The following is a 27,414-nucleotide window of genomic DNA, read 5'->3' as shown; positions in this document are numbered from 1 at the left end:
GAACTAATGACGCCAACCCCAGCATTTCGGTGATAATGGTAATTAGCGAGGTGGGAGTCACTCTCTTTTTCAACACTGGAGGTGTAAACCACAAGGTAAAATGGTAGGAACACTCTTAATTACATGTGTCATTTTGTCAGCAATTTACACATTTTTGACCAGTCAAGTATGTTTTTTTCCCCTGTCCCTCTCCACCTCTATGCCCCAACAATGATTATAACACACTCCGCCATGTTTCAATACAGGCTTCTAAAAGCACCTCAGACTTTGAGGGGAGGTATAACTGCCCTTTGCTGTGGCTTGTTGCTCTCGGAAAACACACACACACACACACACACACACACACACGCACACGCACACGCACACGCACACGCATGCATTAGGATAATGACACAGATCAAAGCCCCTCCTCTAATTCCACATATTTACAGTGGAAGTAGTTTTTGTGGGTCTAGCCTTTTTTTGGTTTACAATACAAAAGCATAATATTTTGCTTATTTCTGGAAAGTGTGCTCTTCTGTAGGTTCTGGGTGAATGCATGCGGAAGGACAGGCAATCAGTATCTTGCTGGTGGATGTGGACAGTCAGTGGTGTGCAAAGCCTGGCTTCTCATCAGGTTGCTGTGACAGGCGGTGGACCCTGTGGCAACTCTCTGGCCCACTGCTGGGTTTCCTTCTCCTTAGTAATAATCTGATTCAAAGACAATGCCTACCTCATAGAGATGCTGTCAGAATGGCTACCGCATTAAGCACCAACTGAACATTCGTCATCTACCACACTTTGCATGCGGTGCTGCAGTCAGGGTTACGTATAAACTAGTAGTGTCACACTGTATTTTTACACTTCAATACATGCAAGCAAGGGGTCCATGTAATGAAATGTCCAAGTGAGGATACCTCTGCGAGTATGGAGTATCAATAAAATGAAAACACCCAGACACAGAGTGGAGCTGTCCGGGGAACTCAGAACACAAGTCATCCTAGAAACAGCTGAAGGTGATAGATTAAAGCTAAGCTAACATATCACAACTCACATCAAGTAAAGAAAAAAAAATATATTCTTTTTGAGAAAAAGAAAATCCCAAACTAGGACTGTTAATGTAAAGGTTCATGAAACCTTTAAAACTAAATGCAACGTTTCTGTATGCGTGAGTGTTTTTCTAGCATGGTAGGGCGGGGGGGAGAGATTGGGGTCTTTATCAAATTTTTAATAGTAGTGTGTATAATCTGAAAGACTTAATAACCTTTCTTAAAAGCCATTGTTTCTGTTTTATTGTTCTTTTTTCATTCTCTTTATTTTGCCAATACTAGGGCTTGAACTTAAGGCCTATGTCTTAGCTACTATGTCTTAGCATTTTTGTCAAAGGTTGGTGCTCTATGATTTGCGCTACACCTCCACTTCTGGCTTTGTGGTGGTTAATTTGAGATAAAAGTTTCATGGACTTTCTTGCTGGCTTCACCCTCAAATGTCAGTCTCCTAAATAGATAGGATTACAAGCATGAGCCACCGGCAACTGGCTATTTTATTGCTCTTTATCAAGACTTATTTTTAGGTCTTTAAGGTATCCAAAAATATGAGGCAACATTGGCCTCCTAAAACGGATCCAAACACTTTATATCCATTTTCAAACGCCAGGGCTCCCAGCTGTAAATGAACTGGAAGCATTAAGGGAAAAGCCTGCCCTTCTACCTTACCTAGCTTGCTAATTCAGTGCATAGTGATCTATTTTTTTAGCGATAAGTATTTCAAACCCATTTCTATTTCACCATCTCCAATATAAAATTGTAGTTTCATTGAAAGGTTTCCTCAGAGCAATATATTCTTTAGTGAGTAATGGGGAAAAGACTACAAGGGACTGGAATTATATGTGGCATTAATGCAATGCAAATAAGGCTTCCTAAGGAATGTTTTCTATAACTGCAAATAAGAATGCCACTAAAAAGACAAAAAACAAAAACAACAACAACAAAATAAAACACTTGTTGGCTCTTGCATTCTAACCTCCCCTATCTGAGGCAGAAGTCTTCCTTATAATCCTCAGTTTCCAAGCGGAGCAGAGACTGGTCCACCAGTGGCTTTCATTACCCTTGCCAAAGCAATGGACTCCTGAGCCAGGGTCTTGCTTATGACATAACTTTGGAAGGAAAAGGATAAGCAGGAGGGAAAACAATCAGATGACTGGCTTCAGGTTCACATTCTTTATAGACGGCCTGAAACTTGTGGTCAGCTTTCCACTGAATGTGACATACAAGGTTTACTTTCTTTCCTAGCTTTCAAACTGCCAGAATACACATGTACTTTTACTTTCTTAGGAGAAAATGTGTCATTTGATTTCTTTCCAGTTTATCTACTCGTGCCAGCAACTAAAATGCTTAAAGAACCCAAAATGAATTACTACCCAGAAACGGCGGTCAAAGTTCCAAATTTTGATCAATAAAATTGCTCCTCTACTCACAAATTAATCTTTCACCAGTAAAGTTGCACATTTTCGGGGTTATGAGCACACCTGCACTGTTAAGCATTTATTTTACTTGTTTAAGCAATCTTCAGAAGTATATAAATATTTATAAAAGAGAGCCTACTATTTTTATCCATCTATAATTTTTTTGAGCAAAATCTTGTTAAGTCTTTTATAACTCCTAAGCATCCTGAAGCAAGGTTTATATCCTCAACAGCCAATGTCCTGCCAATACCAGCCCAATGCTTAGCACCTAGTCACAGCACAAAAGTGTTCACCCAATTACACTGGATCTCACTGCTTTGCCTCTTTCTGATCCAAAATTTTGGAAGGGACTAATTTTCCATTTGTATTTGCATCACTAATTAAAAAAAACTTTGCAGAGTACATTAATAGACTAAGTAAAAAGACATATTCGGTTACTAAATGTTTTTTCAAGCACTTGGGAAAGCAGTATCTATACTTAATTTAATGCTTTATTCGTTAATAAACCACAATGTCACCCAAGACTGCAACCAGCTCACATTTGGTTCAGTGACTGTATCTGCAAAGCGTGTCGTTTTTCCCCTTATCTACCCTCTTCTCTCTAAAAATTAGTCCACGCTGGTGATATTTGACTGCAGTCTGTGATCTGTGTCAAGTAACTACTTATTTCTTTTGTTTGTATCATCAGCCTGAGAAACTGAGGAAAGCTACTAAACCAGAAGTGGGAAAGTGTGAAATATGCTTAAAATATGGGCCATGGTATATTTGGAGATTTAATTTTCTTATTTTCCCCCTTCTCATCCTTCTTCTTTTTCCTCTTTCTCTCCTTTCTCCTTCTTCTTGCTATCAGCAGATCAAATTGTTCTTCCCTGTCAAGCCTTCCTCTATGCAGAAGATCTGAAATTTGCTAAAATAGATCTCTGAGTGTAGTTATAAAGGGTAGAAGATCAGAGAGGAACACCATTCAGCTTTGTTGTAGGATTTCCTTTTCATTTCCAAGCCACTTGACTGAGATGCCCCAGGAGGACAGCATGGCAAGATAGATTGAAATGTGAAGGTTATTCCTTCAGTCAGTCTCCAAGTCTATACACACATTTTTATAACAATATACCATGTGGCCTAGGTTAGTTATTTCCCCATTCTGCTTGTGGAAGGCCAGCCAAACCAATAAAGCTTACTGAATTTGCATGATCCTACATTGAGCAATCGGCACTCTCTCTCCTTTCTTTCCTGCCTTCCCCTCCACATCCTCTTCTCTCTCTTCTTCTCTCCCTTTCTCTCTCCCTTACCCTCTCATACCAATCAACCTTCTTCTTTCCCCAGCCAACTCTAAACTCCGGTCTAAATTCTCAGCTTACCATTTAAGGGCCAGGAACAGCCTTAAGATTTCTCCTTCAGCAAAAACTAACATTCAGATGTGCCCGCTTCTCCCTCCACTTCTTATACAGACTCAAACGCTCAGCAGGAAGCGGGAGGTTGGCTTGTGCTCTGCCCTTGCCAGGAAGCACGAAGCTCTCTTGCCTCACACCCTTCTGCAGGGTGGCTGAAATCCTCTATCAGGCAAGAAGAAGCCGAGTCCTCCAAAGGAAATCCCCTGAAACTTTACTTTGTATATTTAGCTCTAAAAGAACTTCGCTCATCTTGGAAAAGAAGTTACCTAAAAATGCCATATGTTTTTAAAAAGCAAGTATGAGGAAAAATAAGTCTAGTACAAAAAAAAATCACAAATGATATTCAATACTGAAAGCAATATGATCAGACAGATTGTATATGTGTGTATTTTTTTTAAAAATTTCTAACCAAAGCTCTACTATGTGTAAGATTCTTCTCCCTAATAATACATTGTCATATTTTCCAACGCACTTGAGGTCTGATAAATTCAACAGGACTCCTTACATTTTTTTTAAGGCTGTGAGAGTTCCAAGAGGGAAGCAAAAAGAATGGACAGTCATTTGAATCTCTGAGTGACAGGCTGGGCTGGTTCCCTGTATACATTAATAAATTAGAATTTTAATTGCGTCTCTGTCTGCAGGAGATGCCCTAGTACTTTAATATGTACCAACAATTGGCTATGTTATGGAATCTGCAATGTGGCCTCCACTGCTGACCTCTGAAGCACAATTCCCAGTCTGACTACGGAAACTGTTCGGTTTGATCCTCTCAACTTATTTGAATCCTGACAAATAAGCTCACAGCTGAAAGGTCACTACAGTCACATTTCATCCTCCAGTGCTGTTCTTAAGACATCTGCACAACAAAGCACTTCTTACAGCACCTGACACAGGCTCCTCCATGGTACTCTACCTCATTAAAACTGTACCCTGTGCTCACTCTTTACCAGGAAGGTGGCCTGCTGATGGTTGACCAAACAACAGTTTTGGGAGGTGTCTGTAAACAACATATCCTATCATCCAACTTCTAATCAAATGTCACTACAGTGCTGAACTTTCTCTGTAACAGGGATGGGGAGAGTATCTCCCTAGGAGATTCATAAATACTAGAAATGGTTGTCCAACCCACTTTGATCTTTGCAGAATGATCTGGAAAATAGTATTAGTTCATCCCAACCCATGAGAAGCCAACAGAAGTTAGAATTTAGGTTGACCTCGTGATCAACTTAGTTGGTACCAAGTGCCACTCATCTGGTATTAGATTCTATTCCAAAACGTTCAGGGAAAGAGACACTGCAGCTCTACCACTTGAGCCATGCTTCTACTTCCAGCTTTTTGGTGGTTGGTTGGAGATAGAAGTCTTGAGGAATATTTTGTGCCTGGGCTGGTTTCAGACTGGGATCATTAGCTCTCAGCTTTCTGAGTAGATAGAATTATAGGTGTGAGCCATGGCTCCTGGCTGAATTATTTTCTGCCAGTCCTGGGACTTGAACTCAGGGTCTGGGCACTGTCCCTGAGCTTCTTTTGCTGAAGGCTAGCACTCTACCACTTGAGCCACAGTGCCACTTCCGGTTTTTTCTGTGTATGTGGTACTGAGGAATCGAACCCAGGGCTTTATGCATGCTAGGCAAGCACCCTACCACTAATCCATATTCCCAGCCCCTGAAAGTATTCTTAACTATTACCTGCAAGTGTCCTATCTTGAATGTGAGCATACATATGCATATAACCCTGAATCAAGTTTCCTTGAGATTCCTATTGCAATTTTCTTTTCAAATTCAAAAATCCAAATTAGGTTTTATTGGGTTTAGAGGGCACTGAGGTCTGTACTCAGGGCTTCATGATTAACAGGCACTCTACCACTTGAGCCACACCTCTAGCCTTCAAATTAGCTTTTTCAACTCTACTGACCCCTTGGCCTTAATGAGTCTGAAATAAGAAGTTGCTAAAGCTATTTTTAATTATCTTTACATAAATAAATATGGCTCCTCATTTTAAATAAATGATTCAGTAACATTCTATGAACATCCACTGAAGAAGGGTTATGTCTTACTAGCATTACTAGAATGACTAGAATACTAGTATTGTAATTACTAATAGTAATGACTAGAACATGGATGTCAATGCTCAACACAGCTCACATTTTGGGCTGCTAGATCCTGCTGCATGCTGGAGGAGTTTCCTGTATACTACTGAGCAGCATCTGTGGTCCTACTGTACCCATGAACAGTTACTAACCTCTCGGCCCCTAAATTTGGCTCTGAACATTTTTTTTAATGTAGAAAAGAGAACATGTACACCATGGTGGAAGTATAAATTAGTATAGCCACTAGGGACAGTAACATGGAAGACCCTTTAAAATCTAAAACAACGGCCAGGCATCAGTAGCTTATATTAGTAAAGGTTGGGGATCATGATTAGAAGCCAGCCTGAAGAGGAAAGTCCATGAGATTCTTATGTGGAATTAACCATCAAAAAGCCTGAAGTAGAGTTGTGGCTTAAGCGGCAGTGTGCTAGCCTTGAGCATAAAAGCTCAGGGGCAGTGCCTAAACCCAGAGTGCAAATCACAGCACTGATGTATGTGCTTGCACATGTGTGTACACACACACACACACACATGCACGTGCATACACACACACATGCACACGTGTACACACACACACACCATACAAATCTAAACTGCCAAATAATCCAGCTATCTTACTCCTGGGTATATATTCCAAAGCAAATACATTTTTTGTGGGAGATACCTTCATAGCCAGATTTCTGTAGTAATACAAGATGGGAAAAGTAGGGATGGAAGGATGGAAGGAAGGAAGAAAGGGAGGAAGGAAGGATGGAAGGGAAGAAGGGAGGGAGGGTGGAAGGAGGGAGGGGGAAGGAGGGAGGGAGGGAAGGAAGGAGGGATATGCCTGATACATGCTGTATACACATATAAAATGATCATATGAAATCTCATTATGGCAGAGAATTAATATGTTAATAGAAAACGTCTCTTGAAACTGCTCAATGGTCCTCTGGGAGTCAGAACTGTCTCCCCTTGAGCACAATGGCACTAAAGTCCCTGTGTGTGCCTCCATGCCTAGTCTCACCATGAGAAGGCACAACATAAAGTCCTATGAACTTTTTCCTTTGGTAATCTACACTGTGTATTAAGCAATCCAGTCCTTGCAACTCTTCATCCTTCTGTTATGACTCATGATTAGTCAATCATCTTATTCCCAACAATAAGCCTTTTGGTCAAATAGATATTTTCCCCCAAAATGTCATGCTCTGCTGATGAAATCAAAATGCATGGTTGCAGGAGATTTTGTTCTACAATTGGCAATTCTCCACATAGCCAGCTTTGGAATGGCTAATTGGCTATTGCAAGGGGTCTAATGGCCATTGCTAGAAGAGAAAATTGTACCTGAAGAGCTGGCTGTTTGTCATTCCTCTTGGGAGATTTTAATCCACTAACTTGCTGCTGCTGCTGCTGCTGCTGCTGTTGTTGTTGCTGCTGCTGTTGTTGTTGTTGCTGCTGCTGCTGCTGCTGCTGCTGCTGAAGGAGGAGCTGCCTGGCCACCTGCAAGGCCTGGAGGAAAGATGGAAGGAAACAATGCCATTACCACACAGGACTGGGGGACTCCCTCACTGGAAAAAAATCCAGGAAGTACAAACTCCAGCCCTGACAGACCCATTTCCAAGCAAAGGAAACAGAAAACAAACCTTCCCACCAGACTAAGTTGTAAAACCCAAATTTGTTGACATTTCCTTTGATATGGTTAATTTGACCCATAGATCCTTTCACACAGTAGGCCACGGTAAGCAGACACTATGTTTCTAGCAGGAACTTGCCATAAACTTAGAAGTAGGAATGAGTTGGTATTTTGAGTTTGGAAGGCAGGAGTGACCTGGCCAAATTCAGAGAAAATGATGGACCCTTAGGAGAGGGGGGTACCTTTGTTCTCTCTCAATTTCTTCTTGGGGCAACTTGGAGGTTCATGTTGAAAGTAATAGTTTCACCTCATCTGAGTCCTCATGAAGAGGAAAAGCTAAGCAGTGAGGCAAGTCACTGTAAATGCAGTCAATGGCCAAGGCAGAACACAGCAGGAGAGGCATACTTGGAAACATAAAAATCAACGCTGAGCCAATCTGAAAACAAAACTGCTTACGTCTAATCAACCCCTTCCAGCAGACAAAATAGAACGCTTTTCTTTACAGACAGATATTAGAGAGGGGATATGACCTGGGGATATGGCAAAAGAGAAAGAAGTTCTACAAAGTGCTAACTATATGATGACCAATCTTTTTCAGGAGTTCAAGAAGAAAAATAAAGGTGTGTTATCAATACAGATGATGTCCTCAGCCCAACAATTAAAGACAAGAATAACGCCAGGGCACCCCTTTTCAAAAGCGACATCCTGAACAGCAATAGAAAACTTAAGTTGTGCCAATACAGTGTGAAAAATTCACCTGCAAAGTTAGGTTTCTCTTCAGTTCAGCTGAGAACCCAGAAGGTATACTACTGGGAAGAGATGCTGAGACTATGCACTAGCTGGTGTCTACAGAGTACTGAGACAACGTGAGATTTCTTAGACACCTAATGGTTTCTATCTAAAAACCAGGCATTTGTGTCTCAAAGGAGGGCACACAGATGTGGTCAATGAATCAAAAGAGTGCAATACCACAGGTTTCAAATGAGCACAAAGTACTGACCATGGCCATGTGGAGGTAGAGAAAGGTCAGGTGGCCAGGAGGGCCCTGTGAATAGAACTAGGGAGAAAAGAGTAGGGTGGTCATGGTAAGGGCAGGCTAGAGTAGGGAAAATGAAGCATGGTAAACAGCTGCCAGGAATTAAAAAACAAAACAACAACAACAAAAACCTAAAGCTTAACACAAATACAGGAGATATTCATCCATCTATTTCCCTTAAGATTAAGGGACCAAAAGTTATTTTAGGAGAAAATGATGCAGGACAAATTAGGGAAAATGAGGCCTGGTGAAGGCAACTCAGAAACAAAGTACTCAGAAACATTTTTGCTTCTAAGAAACACAAGGAGGACTTCAATAATTAACATCTATTTGGAGACAGGACGCATCCCTTCCTGAGAGAAATGCCCCACCACCCCCCAAAAAAATTGTGGACCCAAAACATAAACAATCAGGATGGTAAATAAGAGCCAGAAGACATAACAACACCAGTTAAGAGCAAGACCCCCATCTTGGCATAATTTTTAAGTCAGACCCCCCCCCGCCTTTATCATGTAACACCCCTCATACGTCTGTGTGTCTGTCTCCCTTTGAGAGCAACCATACTCTGCCAGAGTGTGCCCTGGTCTTTCTGCTCCTCTGTTTGTCTGCTTGCCTGCTGCCTTCCCTACTCAATAAAGCTCTGCCAAGTTTTCTTGCCATGATGACTTGTCCAGAAATTCTCATTCTGTGATCAAAGTCGAAGACCCTAAGTGAAGAGTCCCAACTTTTAGAGGGGAAACTTCACCAACCTTCACCTGCGTCCAGTGACCGTGGGATTTGTGCTTAGGAGCAGACACCTAGCTACACGGACTGAACTGCTCCTCCTGAGGACAGCCCACTAAACAAGCCCCTAAGTAGACTGAAAACGATTGCTTTTTTGTTGTTGTCGTTCAGTGGTACCAGGGCATTATCCTCAGGTCATACACTTCTAGGCAGGTGCTCTATCACCTGAGCTCAACCTCCAGTCCTCTTTTTTTAAATTTGTTTTAATTATTTAGAGTACTGCACTTTCTCCAGGGGGCAGCCCGGACTGCAATCCTCCTATGAACACATCCTGTGGAGCTGGGATTACAGGTGCACACAATTATACCTGGTCTAAATCTCCATAAGGTTGAAAGGCACCTCTGTGTCTAAGAAGCAGAAAGGAGAGCAAAGATAGCTTCCCGCCCGGCTGCATCTGCTCCTCCGGTCCCAAGGAAGCCTCCTGCTCTTGGACTCACCCCAACTAGCCCTTATGATGCAGAGAGCAGGCTAGCTCCTCTGGGAAGGGAGAGGCTCATTTGACCAAGCCTGCCTGGAAGGGCGGCTGTCTGAGAGGGGCGGCTGGAAGGCAAGGCGCCTGGGAGGGCTGCCTGAGACTCCAGCCGGCTGTCTCACTGGAGGATTCACCATCGCTGGACTCCGGGTTTCCTTGTCTCCTTGGAGACGCTCGGTACATGCGTAGGTGGAAAAGTGGGCAGAGGGAAGATTTCATTTATATCATCTAAGAAAAATAGTCCCCCATGCAAGGTGCCCGCAGGAGCAAACGCCTCTCCTACTATGCATGCTCCCTTAACTAGTTCACAAGGAGCCTTCCAGTTTCTTCTCTATTGTGAGGAGGGCTGTCACAGAGCTCGGGGTAAGTGACTGATCAGCAAAAGAGGCTCCAGCTGGGATCTGCAAGGCAGACAGTGGGACTGTGGCTGACAGGGAGAAAGATAGTACTGAGAGAAACATGGTAGAGAAGACAAGGGTTACACACGCACGCGCGCGCACGCACACACACACACACGTGCTAGTACTGGGGCTTCAACTCAGAGCCTAATCCTCTCACTTGGCTCTTTTGCTCAAAGCTGGGGTTTTACCACTTGGGCCACACCTCTACTTCCAGCTTTTTACTGGTTAATTGGCAGTAAGAGTGTCTCAGATTTGTGGGCCTGGCCTGGCTTTGAACCACAATCCTCAGCTCTCAGTCAGTTGAGTTAGGATTGCAGGTGTGAGCCACTAGCACCTAGCGTGGTTACATTCATTTAATACTAAACCAGAGCAAGCAAAGAAGAACCAAGTGGGGATGACTCCACATAATAATCGTGGCTTCACCAGGAACAGGGAGTTGTTAAATAAGCTGGTCTCAGAGAAGCCACACATTCAACCTCCTATTTCTGTCAAAGGGAAGATATTAAGAATGACATCCACACCCACAATTATTTTTACACAAGCATGCACTTATAACTGTACCTCAGTAGAAGACAGTAGTGAACCAAGACCTAATGTTTGTTTTCAACCTGTCCTTCCTGAGCTGGCACTTATACACTTCAAAAGACAGTGTCTGGAATCTCAGATGTGCTGTGCTGGTTTAAGAAAAATGTAACTTGTGAATGTGTCTTTTTCATTCGCCTCACAGAATGGGTTTACTTGTATGCTCACTTGATCAAGCCCAGTTCTTTCCCATCTTTCCCATGAAGCCCCACTGCAGAGAAGAATGAACAGTAGAAACCCACAGGAGCGGGTAGAGGAACTTACATGAATGAACACACAAGACAAAGTCTAGGCAAACTACTGAACAGACCACCACACAGGATATGCATTATGGCTTCTGCAGTTCAGCCCTCAAACACCTACCAACAGGGAAAAGAACCTCAAATAACTCAAAACAGAAATCACTTGGATATGGAACGGTGGCAAACGATCATGCTATCAATGTCTCTACCCTTGCAGGAACATGTGAGCGAAGTTAGGGCAAAGTTAACACTCTCCAATAAGTAAATAAAAATAAACTTATAAAATCATCTTCAGTCTCCGCAAAAATTTAAAACTTAACTGATTAGGATACATAGCAGGCTTCAAAACCAATCTCTAAAGGGCATTTTTCTCACATCCCAGTACACTCTAGCCTTTGAATTGTCACAGAAATAAGGAGAAGACAATAAGATGGCAGCTTCTTGTGTCTCATACAAATCTCTGCCATCTACATTGATAGAAAGTAAAAAAAAAAAATACTTATTATTATGTTCATGGCTTATGAGTGGGGTATCTCGAACAACTAATGGTACCCCTTAAAATTCTGGGTTCATAGGGCTGCTCAAACATAATTATTTGACAGTCTTCCCTCCACCTCTTGCCAGTATGGAGGTTTGAACTCAGGGCTTCGTTTGCTCATCTAACACATTACTATTTGAGCCACACCACCAGTCTAGATTTTTGCTGTTTATTTTAGAGATGGAGTCTCTTGGACATTTCCTTGCAGGCTGGCTTAGAACCCTGATCCTCTGGATCTCAGTCTCCTGAGTAACTAGGATTAAAACTGTGAGCCACTGTTACCTGTTTTACTCTTCTTTTCTTTTTCTTTTGTTGGTGCTGGTCCTGGGCTTTGAACTTAGGGTGTGAACGCTGTCCCTGAGCTTTTTGTGCTCAAGCCTCTATCACTTGAACCACAGCTCCACTTTCAGATTCTTGTTAGTTTTGTGGAGATAAGAGCCTCATAGGCTATCCTGCTCAGACTGGCTTTGGACCACTATCCTCAGATCTCAGCCTCCTAAGTAGCTAGAATTACAGGTGTGAGCCACTGATGCCTGGCTACTTGAATGTTTTAATGTGTTATATGTATCAAAGTAGATTAAAGTTCTTCATTTCAGACTCCATTGTCTCAACCTCAGACACAGTCTTATCCCCAATACAACCAAGGAGTGAGAAGGGCCTGGGCCTGCTCTTACTTCCCTAGCAGTGTCTCAATCACAACTGCAGAAGTGTCTTAGGATACACTGCTGGAAGATAAAACTGGATACTTTGGATAGAGAATAGTAAGTATGTGGACATCGGACTCTGTACATATTAGAGAGAATAGAGAGGAGAGAAAGAGCAAAGAGAAGAGGAAGAGAAGCCCAGAGAGCAAGAAGGAGGGAGAAAAAAAAACAACAGAGGGAGACTGCGCATGTGTGAGGAAATGAATAAATGAAAGAATTTCTCTTGTAAGCAGGAAGGATCACCTCTGGCTCAGGTTCCAGACCAACCGCTAATGTAAATAACTTAAAAGGTCCACTCCAATCTCTGGAGACCTTTTACTCTTGGTGGCTCTTCCTGGGCTGGGTTGAATCAACACTTCCTTTATAACAGATGTGCCTGCCTGGCACCGGAGAACTGGTGCTATATTTGAGAACCGGGCTTGGCTTATGGTAAAGACTCAGTTTGAGGATATCATGGAGCAAAGGCAATGGATCAAACCAGGCCCTCAGCTCCTGGTTACACACACACACACACACACACACACACACACACACACACACACTTTCCTGATCGTGGGTACAGTGGCAGTCAGGGGACATTTTTGCCTGTAGATCTCCTGGTTGCCATCTCTGCCTGTCTCTTCACAAGGAGTTGGGAGACGTCTAGTGGTCAGAGTGCCAAGGACTCTGGCCAGCTCTGAGTGTCTAGAGGGAGTCTGGGAGTTCAGAAGTTGGCTGCTGCTTTCATAAGCCAGGTTTCCATAGTAACTGGGGGACCTGGGCCTGTGGCACACCTTCTACTCTATTGATTCAAGATGAATTCATTCTCATCAATATCTTAACACTCTTGGTAAATAAGTGCCATCTGTTTTCCTTTAAAAAAAAACAAATTATGTTTTCCATAAGCATGTTTACAACTTCTGGGCTATTTGCATCTCAAGTTCATAGCAGGTGTTTATATGGGTGTGTGTGGGGTGGGGGGATAGAGTAGGGTAGGGTAGGTAATCCTATGTTTAGCAGGTTTATCAAGGTAGCCAGTGCTCAAAAACATGTTTACCATCTCTGAAGAATCATTAACAGGTTTACACAAAATATGGTTTGAGCAAGTGCACACACACATACATAAAGCAAGCTGGAAGGGGGAAAAATCCTTTATGAAACATTTTGCATAGCATATTTAGGTGACAGGGCTGAGATGAGCTCTTCAGAAAGTAGGACTAACTGGAAAGTCTGGGGTCACAGGTCAGCAAGGTACAGCCTTTAAACCAAATCTGTTCCATCATCTGTTCTGATCAGTCCATAAGAGGGGCATATTTGGTGATACTTATTTAAATCATTTGGGAGAAAGTTTTTTTTAAAAAAAGTATTTTGTAATCAAATTTCAGTACCTGCAAATGAAGTTTTATTTAGAAAATAGTTGAGTTCATCCAATGATATCTGGTTGGTTTCTAAGTGACTTTCAACATATGTTTGATAGCCTCAAATCCTTCCTATACATCCATTGACGGAAAATGTTGCCAGTCCCTTGTATTCTGAAAACTTGCTTCTACTTGGTAGGGCTGTTTGTTTTGACTATTGGGCCTGAAACCTGGGTCCCCATCATGCTCACCAAGGAGTGTTTAATACTCCTTAGCCCAAGGCAGAATTTATATAAACCCAGTTTTCAATCAGTTCCCCCAAACAGTGCTCAAGTTTAGCTAAAAAGAAGGCATTAAGAATTAGTTGCTCTTCAAGCTCAAATTCAAGCTCGGTGCTTAATTTGCACCTATAATCCTAGCTACTCAGGAGGCAGTTTGAAGCCATCCAGGCTATCTCCAATTAGCCAGCAAAAGTCTGAAAATGGAGGTGTGACTCAAATGGTATAATGCTAACCTTGAGTGAAAAGCTAATGGACAGAACTCAAGGGCCCTGAATTCAAGCCCCAGTATGGGTACACGAAGGAAGGAAGGAAGGGAGGGAGGGAAGGAGGGAGGAAGGGAGGGAGGGAGGGAGCAAGGGAGCGAGGGAGGGAGATAGAAAAGGAAGAAAGAAGGAAAGAAAGACAAGCTCAAATTCAGTTGTTCATTTCTACAAAGGAACTGAAATATGAAAATAAATACACCCATGTGTTTCTCTGTCTTAAACCAGTGAAACCTTGAAGCACACTTTGAGTAGGTATGTATTCCCAGAAATAGATTAACAGCAGCTCAGATGGATAGGTGTGAGACTTTCCGTATCCTGAGAATAAAGACCATGCACCTCATGGCCCGGTGACAAAGCTGGTTATTTCCTGCCCGTCAGGAGATGTGGTCCCCTTTCCAGCTTTCAAGGCTGCTCTGACTCAGCCATCCTTCTAATTTCTCTCCTAGACTTTCTCCACCCCTCAAGATCAAACCTGTGTCTCAGACAATTTCCTGGGTTGATCAACACTCCTTGTACATATGGGGGTGGGAAGCACAGCTAGTAAAAGAAACTGGGGAGTTTCACCTGGGCACACATAAGAACCTCCAGAGAGCCTTTTCTACCTGGCTCCAGCCCCAGCCACCAACTACTACCACTGCCTCATAGAATGAATGCCCTCATATAATACAATGGGACAAGTACTGGCAGTCCACTGTACAGGAAACATGATCGTCTTTCCGATGTAGGCTCAGCTACCATTCCAGTACAGAGAGGAAAGAAGTGGGCTGTGGCTAACAGGACCCAAAATGTCCATAGAGAACCCACAGCATTCCAAGCTACCAAAGTGGAGATTTATTGTTGTTGTCTTGCCAGTTCTGGGACTTGAACTCAGGGCCTGGTCACTATCCCAGACCCTCTTTGTACTCAAGGCTAGTGCTCTACCACTTGAGCCACAGTGCTACTTTTGGCCTTTTCTAAGTAGTTTATTGAAGATAAGAGTCTCACAGGCTTTTCTGCCCAGGCCAGCTTTGAACCATGATCCTCAGATCTGAGCCTTCTGAGTAGTTAGGATTATAGGCTTGAGCCAGCAGCAGCAGGCTTGTTCTTGTTGTTTTAATTATTTTGGGATGTGGGGAGAGGGGGAGTGTATACCAGTTCTGGGGCTTAAACTCGGGCCTGAAAGCTGTCTGTGAGCATTCTTTGCTCAAGGCTGTCTATCATTTGAGCCACAGCTCCACTTTCAGCTTTTTGGTAGTTGGCAAGAAGAGTCCGGAGGCCTTTCCTGCCTAGGCTGGCTTTGAGCCTCGATCCTCAGATCTCAGCCTCCTGAGTAGCTAGGATTACAGGCTTGAGCCACCAGTGCCCAGCATAAAATGATGACATCTTACAATGGAGTTATCACATGGATAGTGGGAAAGTGAACTGCTCTTACCCAGCTTTTCTAGTAGTTGTGAAAACATTTAAGTATCCTATGCCACACCCCTCCTCCTTCAGTGGATGTTGTAGAATGTTTCTGAATCATATATTAAAAATGGGTAGTAGCTGGGTGCTAGCTAGCTACTCAAGAGGCTGAGATCTGAGGATCGTGGTTCAAAACAAGTTTGGGCAGAAAAGTCCATGAACCTTATTGCCAATGAACCTGTAAATATCCACAAGTGGAGGTAGAGTATCAGCCTTGCACAAAAACAGCCAGGAAAGAGGCACATGGTCCTGAGTTCAAGGTCTAGTCTTAGACCAAAAAGACAAAAGAGAATGCCTATGTAAATACTAGGTACACAGGAAAGAAAGCAGCACAGTAAACCATCAAGTCTTGCAACTGGTGTCCTTAGTAAGAAATGAGTGACTTTCCCCATAAATCTCACAGGAGACAAGAACCACTCATCAGACCGTCTACCGCCTCTTTGAACCACTTACTGCTTGGTCTAGCCTGTGACAATGCAACAGGGTGTGACTCACTTTCAGCTTCACTGGTCTTAACCTCACCTGACTCAACCCTCAGAAGTAGCTGGGGCCTACAGTAAAGCCTTAGATCTGCTGGGCATTGGTAAAAGACAAGGGAAAGGCTATGTGTGGCATCCTCCATCCCCAGCCTTCTGACAGCCAGAGCAATATGCTAAGATTTCTGGGCCTGTCCTAACAGTTGATCTGTAGACAGAGCGTCCTGTGTGGATTTTTGACAACGTCCCAGTCTTTGCAAATGACCTTATGAGACAGAAAAAATGAAAATCAAGATAGACATGGGGGGGGAAAAAACCAGAGCAGAGACACATCCATGTCTTTTGCAACATTCCAGTGCTATGTGTTTGAATTCAACTCAAAAGGGATGGAAAAGAAAGACCAAAGTTTCACATCACCGCCATTATCCTGCCTGCAGTAGCAAGTAAGCCACAGGCTCGTGGGTGGGTCACTCCTCTGTACAGAACAAAGTAGGGAGGCCAAAGTTTCCCCCAGCACCTGGACCACTTCCCACACCAACCTGTACCTTTTTTCTAAATCTTCCTTTAGTACCAGCTTTCATTTAGGTCTTTCAATTCTTTTTCTTTTTTCTTTAGTGCCTGGACTGTGGCTTGAACCCAAGGTCTCACATTCTTGCTCAAGGCTAGCACTCTTACTACTTGTCTATACTTCTACTCTCAGCTTTTTGCTGGCTAATTGGACATAAAGAGTCTGATGAACTTTCTTGCTCAGGTTATCATCCAACTTGGATCCCCAGAGCTCAGCCTTCTGAGTGGCTAGGATTACAGGCATGAGCCACTGTCACACAGCTATGACTTTATATTCTTTAATACACATTGGATAGTAAGCACTACTAGAAAGCTTATCAAGTGTGTCTCTCACTTTGTTTTCTCTTTATAATTTTAACAAATGCTGCAAAGACATGAATATAGTTTCAGCAACAAAAAATACAACTGCTAAAACTCACAAGCCAAAAATGCTGGCAATCTATTTATCAGAATGTATTACTTATTTTTTAGAGTGCATTTTTATGCTAGTAATTTATCAGAGTGTATTTTCTCATATATTAGAGTCTTTTTTAAAGCTGGCTATTTCTTATTAGAGTGCATTTTCTTAAGGAGGAAAGATGGCAAATATTTGTGTGGTTTTTTTAATTCAGAAGACATGAAATGACAGGGAACAGAAGTATTTATCTACACTTTTAGAGTCTGCTATGGCTTTCTAGAACTGAGGCAAGGAGCACAAACATGAACCCAGCCCTACCTGCAGACACCTGGACAGGGAGATCAGAAAGCTCTAGGCAGGAAGCATTCTGCTATAAGCTACTCCCTAAAGCAAACTTAGGGGGCAAGGGGTCACAGCAAACTCCATATTCACTGGCAATTATGACTAAACTTTATTTTTATTAGGAAAGTACACAGAGGATACTTCCCGCCAAAGAGTAAGAATGTTTCATGAGACAACAAGTGTGTATCTATGATCCTCTTGCAAAATCAGGTGAAATAAGTTTAATGGCTATAAACAGCCAGGAAGTCTGTTTGAAGTCTCTTACATGAGACGGAGGAAGGGGGGGGAGTAAAGGGGGGTGGGGTAAGCCCAGCACTGTTCTCCTCTGAACACAGGGCCCTGAAACCTATTTGTTGGAATACTGGCAGGCCGTGGCAGACACTGAATCACCCACCAAGGCAAAGGCACCTGGGCTGTCTTTGGAGGCATTTCTTTATTGGGGCACTGCCCAAACCTGAGTCTGCTGAGCTCATGGGAGCTGGACAAGATCACAGCCTGGAGGCCTGTGGCTCTGGGCAAGGCAGCCTTGCATTGTACAGCAGGAGTCCAATTCACGGGTAACCATCAAAAATGCTAGACTGCAAGCTGCATCCAACTCTTCTTGCCCCTTGCTTTGGACTCTGTTTATAAATAGAGCTGAGCTGGGTGCTGGTGGCTCATGCCAGTAATCCTAGCTATTCAAGAGGCTCAGATCTGAGGATCGTGGTTGAAAGCCAGTCTAGACTGGAAAGGGCATAAGACTTTCCTCTCTAATTATCCATCAAATAAGCTGGAAGCACAGCTTTGGTTCAAGTGGTGGAGAGCCAGCCTTGAGTAAAAATGCAGAGATAGCACCCAGGCTCTGAGTTCAAATCCGAGTGCACTCCCCCACCCCAAACAAACAGCACTAAGAAACATCTCACTGTTGGTCATTTTTTTAAACCAATACTGGGGGGTAGGGGTGAAATATCCTAGTATTCTCCAATAGTTTGTACTCCTAAAGCAGCTAGTAACTGTAGTAAAGATTATCCTTGTACCACAAGTTCATAGGCCCAGGGGGTAGCTCAGTGGTACAGTACTTGTCTTGCATGCATGAGATACGGGGTTCAATGCCTAACGCTTTATAAAACAAATAGTAACAACAACAAATCTCCAAAACTGAATTAAATGGGGGAAACACCTAGAAACACAGGGCAAGTGCAGGTTTAATGACTCCCCTGTATGTAAGACATGGAAATAAAAACACTGTGCCGAATTGTTTACCAAATCCAGGCACTGTGAAATTTAATTTTCTCTTATTATTTTATCTCTTGCTCTCACTATCTCTAAGGGAGGTAGGGGAAAGTTTTATAATTCCTGACTGAAAGTGGAAAAACAAAGAATGTGAGCTTCAGTGACTTGTTCAAGGTCACAAGTGCTAGAACAGAAAAACAAAAACAAACAAACATTGTCTCTTGAGAACTTGATATTCACACTGGATCAAGGTCATGGTCTAGCCCGACTACAGCAGCCTCTGGTAAGCTTAGAAAATGGCTGTATGGGCCTTCAGGTCTCTCTGACTCCATAGTGAAGGGAAGGTTTTCACAGCGTCATGCCTTCTACCTGAGGCCCTTGGTAGCCAACTCCACCCCGTAAAATGGCCTACTTTATTTAGCTAGTTAGTCGCCTGTAGCTGTAGCCGAATCCACAGACCTGCTAGTGTTCTCTGCCCATATGACCAGGCCTCCATCTAAACTCTACTTTCCCCTCCAAACAGCCTCTACCATCAGTTCCTGCCAGCAGCCATGCTCTCCGGTATTCCTCATCCTGGGGGATCAATCTCAATCCTAGACCCCAGTAGTATCCTCTGTATGGTGTTGCTGTGACAAGTCAGTGCTGAGCAGGTCCTCCTTACCCCCCCCATTACATCACTCCATCCCTCCACTCTGGGGATACTGTTACCACTCTCTCTTGATGCTCCTCCTCCTTTCTAGCCCCAACTGGGACAAGTCCCCCGGTCCTTGGTTCAGCGGGACAAAGAGATGTTTTTCACTCAGAATCCATACAACAATGAACTAAAAGGCAGAGTTAAGAGAATACATTTTTTACCCCCCAATGAAGTCTGGGGACAGCTCACGCATGTAGACAGCTGAGGTTAGCTTCTGTGTTCAGCCAAGAATGCCCTCCATCTCTGGACCCACCTGGCTTAGCTTTCAGGGCTAGGGAATTGCTAGCCCTGATTTTTCATTACTTTGCCTTCTCACGCTATGTGATACTGCATAGAGGTGTAAGAAACTAACGTGGGTCTGTAACATACACACATGTGTATGCATGTATATAAGTTATATATATAAATGAGCAGATATTTTACATATATAATATACAAGACATTGTGTTATATGATATACATTTATGTCTATATATTTTATATAATTATAAATTTTGTATCATAGATATTTGAAAATTATATATTTTAAGTGCAATCTAAGTATATAAAACAGCTGCATTGATGTGTGTGTGTGTGTGTGTGTGTGTGTGTGTATACTGGTTTTTGGAGCTTGAACTCAGGGCCTGGGTTCTGTCCCTTAATTTCTTTTGCTTAAGGTTAGCACTCTACCACTTGAGCCACAGTTCCATTTCTGGCTATTCTGGTAGTTTAATGGAGGTAAGAGTCTCATGCTTTCTGTCTGGGCTGGCTTTGAACTGTGATCCTCAGATCTCAGCCTCCAGAGTGGCTAAGATTACAGGTGTAAGCCACCTACACCTGGCAACAGATGCATTATTAAGATTGTGTTTGTTCCTGACCATTGAGGATGAGGGAGGTGATTTTTAAAAAGTAGATGAGTAGAGAAGGAAGGGTAGACTGATGCAGTCATAATGTTTTATTTATATATATATGAAACACATATATATTCATAAATTATAACTATACCCTATATACGATGAATCATATACTATATAATTTATGTAATATACAAATTATATTAAAAATAGGACAAGGTAACTAGGTATATTACGGGATGGGTGAGGTTGGGAAAGATGGGGGAGATTGACGGAAAGGGTGGCAGTGAGTAAGACGCATTGTACTCACTAACTGACATTTTGAATTGAAACCTGTTTGTACAACTACTTAAGGATGATTTTAAAATATAGCTGCAACTTTTGTGTGTGTATTGCCAGATAAGCTCTAAGCAGTGTAGACTCATTATCTCATTTTTATTGTCTTTGAGGTACCATTATACCCAGTTTACAGATAAGGAAACCTAGCACCAGAGAGTTTAAACTGTAACAGATTATGCATGTAACGTCATAACTCAGTACCTGGTACACGGTAGGTGTTTAACAAAGGGAAACTATTACCCTAACGCGCCGTGTACTGGCATATAGCAAGAGTATATACTTTGTTAGCAGAAAGTAAAGATGCCTTTCTCCACGATCCTGAAGCAAAGTAGCTGTAAGGGTAGTTCTGACAATGATGTAACTAATAAAGGACATCTCAAAGCCAAGATGTATCAACACTGATTGACATAAATATGAAATGCTCGTAAGGTAACACAGGCTAGACAGAATCCCTTCACAGTAGGATAAGAGTCACACAATGAGGAGGATGAGGATTCAAGCCAACACAAATGCTCCATGTCAACAATCTAGGTGTGGTGGCCACATCTGTGAGGAAGGCAGAGTTGGACCATCACTCTTCATGGGCAAAAATCCCAAGACTGTATTCAACAGATAACTATAGCACAGAGACACTGGAGCATGGCTCAAGTGGTAGAGCTCCTACCTAGCAAGTACAAGTTTCTCGTTCAAATACCAGTATTGTCAAAAAAAAAGTAAAACAAGAACTACAGAAATGTTTAGTGTTGCATTTATCTATGAAATTTGAACCCTTTTGCTTATATGAGCTAATGAACTGTTTGCTTAAGATATAGATTCTTTAAGAAAACTTTAGACACATTTAGAAGACTATATTAGATATACTACTAGAAGAGTATATCTAATTAATTCAAGGCACCCAGAAAGACAACTTCATTCTCTTCCTCCCACACCCTTCCCTTTTCCCTTCCTTTTTCTGCTTTCCTTCCTTTCCCTTCCCCTCCTTTCCCTTCCCTTCTTTTTTTCCCTCCCCTCCCCTTTAGTGCTGAGGATGAATTTGGGTCCTGGGATAAGTCCCACAAGCACAATACACAGAGCTATATCCCCATCCCTTGGAAGAAAACTTCGTAGTGAACTTTTAAAAAGACTTACCCTTATGGTTAAGTATAAAAGAAAGTAAAAGAAAGATCTGATGGGTTTGGTGAAAAGATTAGAAAATGTCCTTTCCAAAGCACTGAGAACCAAACTATGTTACCTGGGTGCACAGCTGCACTGAGTGAAAATGTCTCTGGCACTTCCAGTAACAGCAGTTTAGCATAAGGTGGAACTTGAGTCTCTAAGCATAAAGAAAGAAAGATTCTTTGGGAATTTGGGGGAATTACTGACCCTGAGAGAATCATGGCAACTCTGAAGGAAAAAAAAAATAATATGTGCTAAAACAAACAAACAAAACAAAACAAAACCAAAAAAAGAGCGTTTCTCTACAGAAGCAATATACATGGTGGCTTGGTACCCACAAACTGTATGCCTGGATTTAAAGCCTGTGTAACCTGGGACAAGTAAGTTGAGCTCTCTGTGCTTTAGTTTCTTCATCAGAAAGAACAGGAAGGCAGAGGAGTCACTAAGGCTACAGTCTGAAAACCATTCAGCACTTCTTGAAGTATTTTTTTAAAGTATAGATGATTATTGATTAGGAAAGTAGCAAGTCCATAAATACCAAAACACGAACAGAAGCACTGTGAAAATAATTTCAAAAACCAACTATAATACCATGCCATCACCTACACGTGATATTCTGTCAACATTTGGTGGCCTGCTTTCGTAGTTTTCCCTAACACACCTAGAATTGTTATTTCCAGCCTTTTGAAAATTACTTTTTAAAAATGAAAAACACATTTTGAGCAGACACTTTTTTTTCAAATCTAATTTGTATATTCAGAGTTCCAACAAAGAGTATTAGGAACAAAACATCTCCAACCCTACCCTAGAAACTTCTGGAAAGCTTCCCACATGACCCTGGATAGCAAGTGGCACTCCAGTGATGTTTACTCTGTAATTAGTAACACAGGAGAGGCCCAGAACACAGAAAGCTGCAGGCACTCAGTGATGTCTCCTTGGGTTAAGAGAGTATCTCTGGGGTAGGGGTGGGGGGAGTGGAGGAGGAGGAGGATGGAAGGGGAATGATTGATTTTGATCAAGAAGTCTTGCGCTTATAAATTGGTAAAGTTGAATTGAAACCCTTGAAAATAATTAGAAGAACATTTTTACAAATAGTAGAAAACGAATCTCAACTTGAGATTCAACTGCAGCACAAGCAGCCTTTGCTGCCTGCCTCTCCAGCATCATCATCACCCTCACCAGGCTGGAGCTGTGTTTTTCTCTCTGGTAAAGCACTTGCTACTGAGGTGGTCCTGTGGTCGGAGCTGACTGTCACAGGAAAAAATGCTTTCCATGTATCCAAATCAGCCCTCTTCCAGGTCTGGCCCAAGCGTTCAGCACAGACACACCCGGAAACTATAAACTAGTTTAACAACAGAACATTTTCCCACCTCAAAAGTGGGATAATCGTTGCAGCCTACCGATGTCCCTAGGGTATTCTGAGTTCACATTAGTCAGACACTTTGATTTCTACAGACAAAGAGCGCTGGAGAAGTACAGTGTGATTATCCAAGCCAACTGCCTTTTGGGAGTCACCCAAGACAGGAGGCAGACAGACAGACTACCGTTCTCACCACTGTCCATGGACAGAAGCTGGCCCCAACCGTACACAGGACCGGCTGGGTGGAGGCCACACTGTCTGTGAGCCTCAGCTGCCCCGTTCCCTTATATAGTCAATGAACGGGGCGCCCCTCTGGACGCATATTTCCAATGCACATTCCACAAGAGTATAGACAACGAGACAGATTTGCAGCTGTGATTTATATGGCTGGACTGGCCTGGGCCAGGCACCAAGCTCGAATCCTGTTCATCATGTTTCCAGGATGCAAATGAATAAGGAAGCCCTGACAGAAAGCCCTACTCCTGTTTTTAAGGATTGGGCCAACAGGTGCACTGACATCAGTGATGCTCTTACAAGTGTCTATGGGTAGCTGCAGCCAGGCCAACCAATACCACGTGAAGTGGTGTGTATGTGTGTGTGTGTGTAAAGTAGGGCTAGAGACCTAGCTTAAGTGGTAAAGCACCTGCCTCATGAGTAAACCCCAGTGTGTGTCAAGGGAGGGGGACACACACACACCGTAATAAAATAAAAGTTATAAATTCAACTTAGGTGTTTTTAAATTGACCTTGACTATAGACTTGAGCCTTTCCATTGGCCATGGAAAGACTTGGGTCAAGCCAAGGACAGCCTTAAAGTTCACAAATACATGGCATAATAATGAAGAGTAGAAGGGAATTTTGAAGGAAAGATCCAAGCAGATTTTTTTTTTTTGGTGCCAGTACTGTGGCTTGAACTCAGGGCCTGGGCACTATCCATTAGCTTTCCTCTTTCCTATTCAAGGCTGGTACTCTGCCACTTAAGCCACATCTCCATTTCCAACTTTTTACCGAAGAATCTCACAAACTTCCTGACTTGGAACTGTGATCCTCAGATCACAGATCCTCCTAAGTAGCTAGGATTACAGGTGTGAGTAGCTAGTACCCTGTCCAAACAGATTTTTCACCTTGTTGCACCTGCCTGGCATGTTTAACAAAGAACAGCATGTATTAAATTATGTTCTACACTCTCCACAGACACTCTGAAATCTCGTCCTATAGCTGAGTTGTTGATGTTCAGATTTAAGATCAAAATCTCGCCTTCAACATAACTCTAAAAACTGTTGATCTGCCGGGTATTGGTGATTCACACTGCCTGTAATCCTAGTTACTCAGGAGGCTGAGATCTGAGGAGCACAGTTCGAAGCCAGCTGGGATAGAAAAGTCCATGAGACATTTATCTCCAATAAACTACTTAGAAAAAGCCACAAGTGGCACCATGGCTCAAGTGGAAGAGTGCAAGCAAACCTTGAGCATAAAGAGACTCTAGAGCAGTGACCAGGCCCTGAGTTCAAGCCCCAGGACCAGCAAAGAAACAAACAAATGAAAACTGCTGATTTATCCAGTAGGGACTCTATGAAAGGCATGTTCACATATACTACAAAGCAGAGCCATTGAGGCTGCTGTCTGTAAGCCAAGCATCTAGAAATGCCCAACAACTGAACAATGAATCTTGGGAAAGCCTGTCCCATAAAACCAACCACTGCATTCTGTTTTTTAAAAAAGCCTAGCAAAAATTCTTCTCAGCAGTCAAAATAAAAATAATATATATACACACTTTTTTTTAAATTAAAAGCTCCTGAGCCTGAAGGGTTAACTCACTTGCCTTCAAACAAAACAAAACCAAAGGAAGACATGTATAATTTCCTTTTATCATAAAACAATGCATTTATTATTTTCTGTATATCAGTTAAAGGGCATGGCTTTCTGAGTGGAAAACAAAACAAACCTTAGTCACATGTTTATTTGCTTCAGCTAACTCCCTTCCCCTTCTGATAAATAATCAAACATGCCATCCAGAAAAAACAAAGCCAGGGTGCTGGGAAATCTGATGGTCGTCAAATAGACTGAGATATCAAGAAAGGCAGACCACTGTTCCCACACTAAGGCCTTGGCCCCCACACCTACACTGCCATCTGACTAAATACCTCGAGTCACTCTGTCCATTTTCCCTGCAATTACTCCCACTGTTAAACAAACTGTCCCAAGGCAGTCACAAACATCTTTTTTTTCCCCCTCTTACAAAACAGAACTTCTGAACATTAAAAAATAAAATGACAGCCACAGCAATACATATATCCAGAGACACAAACATTCATTTTCTGTCAAGGTTTCTTCCACTAGAGGTTGATACAGCTACATAGCCTAGTTCTTTGTCTACTTTAAAAGACACTAAAAATTAAAGCCAATTGAAGTCTGAAGACTAACTAACAATGCTCAGAATAATAACTCTGATCTTTAGTTCAAAGGAGCTAATTTCCTATCTCATGACCTATTCCTTGACCACCACATAGTTAACAAAAATACATAGTTAACAAAAATGATCCCCTGGCTTACACATTCAAGGTGAAGTTAGGGGATCTGGTTTGGGGAGGGGGTTGAGAGGGAGGAAAAAGAAAAGCCAGAGGGGTGACTACAAGCAGGAAAAGGTGGAACTTCAAAAGCAAAAACAAGTGTCAGGCCATGTGCTTAAAAGTTGTTTCAAAAGAGAGAACTGAGAGAGCAGTTTATGGGTGTCTTGTAGACTCAGAGCGTCCCCACCATCTGAACTCCCCCCAAAGCCAACTGTGTAAAGAGTCTGCCACATCCAACTTCCCTTTGACCACCATCAAACACAGTGAGGCAGGCTTTCTCTCCTTTCCAGCCCCATTCCGCTTAAACAATAGTCCTATGAATGAGATAATGACCGTGCGTGTTTCAGCAGTCTGACTTTTATTGGCATGAAATTGGTACAAATATTATCAAGACCAATTCACACACGATGACGGTATTGTGATGCAAACACCAAAGACAATTCTGTACAGGTAAAAAAAAAAAAAATCACCCAGGCACCACACCAGAATTCTCTTACTATGTGAGATAACAGGGAGAAAAAGAAGTCAGTGCAAAACAATGTCACAACAAACAGAGAAGGTTTAAAGCTTCTCAGCCATGCTCAGCCTGGAAAGACTGTCCTGACAATTAGCTGATTCAATCCAAAGGCATTTGGGAGCAAGGCTGAATTAACAAGGAGTTAGCAGAAGGTCTTTTTCCATGCTTTCAAAAAAGGAAAACAAAAAAAAAAGAAAAGGCTTTGAAGGGGAGAGGAAAGAGAGGGAAGAGAGCAAGCAGTAAACAAAGTTAGAGCATCTTACTTTCCCTTTCCCAGAATATCTGCTCAAGAAAGGATCCCTAGTTTCAAAGTTTAACCCAGTGAGGGGGGGGGGGGGCGAGGAATAAAGTGCCTTTTTCTCTGGACACTTACAGAGAAAATGAAGACTTTGACGGAGCTCGTTCGCACTGCCTGCCTTTGGATTTCGGTCTTCTGGCTGTTTCTGTGAAGCGGGGGTTGCCGAGTGGTAAAAAAGATGTTTGAATAAACAGGAAGTGCTGAGCGAGCCGCTGAAGCACCCTCGAGGAGAGAACACACAGGAACATTACTCTTTGTAGGCAACCTCAGGGAGATTTGCCTCCACGGTAGCTGGCTGGGTTCTCACTCAATGACAAAGAAACCACAAGAATTCCTCAAGTAATTCTTCACTTTCAAAGTTGAAAGATCCCGTTGGAGCTTGCAGGTAATTTTCAAAGTTGCATTTAGCACTTAGAGAAATCTATTAATGCTACTTGTATCTCAATTCTGTGCCGGTCTGCAAGCAGGGACAGAACACACCAAGTGTGCCCTGACTACAGCAAGCCCTAGCCAGACACACAGCTCACGCATGCAGACAAATAGCACACCAACGGCGTTTCAGGAAACCTGCTCTTGAGATATTTTTGTGGTGACATTTACATAGGCAAGATGCTGGGGGGGGGGGAGGAGGGAGAAGAAAAAAGAAAGCAAGAAAAATTCTGATTCTGTAGACTTTGGAGGATTGTGTCACATGTATTTTTAAAGAACACATTATCCACAATTCAGGATAGACTCTTGATCTGGCTTTGATTGCGCTCTCTTTACATGTGCCTGGCCTGCCATCAGTCATAGTACCTTTTTGCCATCAAATGCCTAGGCTTGCCTGCCTGAACACTCCTTCTTTATATCCTGTCCCGAACTAATTTTCAAGGTCCTGAGAAACTTAATGGGTCCCATACAGAAAAGTAAACTGCTAAGAAGGTCTAGCAAGTCAGCTTGAAAAATAAAGAAGGCGAATTGAGCAGCCGTAGCCAATAATAAGGAAAAGAAGAAGAGGAAGAAGAGGAGGCAAAGAGTCCCTTCTGAAAATGGATTGCTCTGGTG

At 42.6% G+C, this 27,414-nt stretch overlaps 1 protein-coding gene across 6 annotated transcripts in view; it reads right to left on the bottom strand.

Annotated features, from left to right (window-relative positions):
• Foxp1 (forkhead box P1) overlaps positions 1-27,414 on the bottom strand; it is a 340,880-nt gene that overhangs the window by 147,771 nt on the left and 165,695 nt on the right. For all 6 annotated transcript variants that reach the window (XM_013010482.1, XM_013010488.1, XM_013010485.1 and 3 more), the window contains exon 4: positions 7,244-7,408. In XM_013010482.1, the coding sequence (XP_012865936.1) occupies positions 7,244-7,408 (165 nt within the window). The remainder of the gene's footprint in view (positions 1-7,243; positions 7,409-27,414) is intronic.

The sequence above is a fragment of the Dipodomys ordii genome, unplaced genomic scaffold, assembly GCF_000151885.1.
Source record: "Dipodomys ordii isolate 6190 unplaced genomic scaffold, Dord_2.0 Scaffold12, whole genome shotgun sequence".
Lineage (NCBI taxonomy): Eukaryota > Metazoa > Chordata > Mammalia > Rodentia > Heteromyidae > Dipodomys > Dipodomys ordii.
The sequence above is the reverse complement of the archived record's forward strand: the minus strand, read 5'-3'. Positions and strand labels throughout refer to the sequence as shown.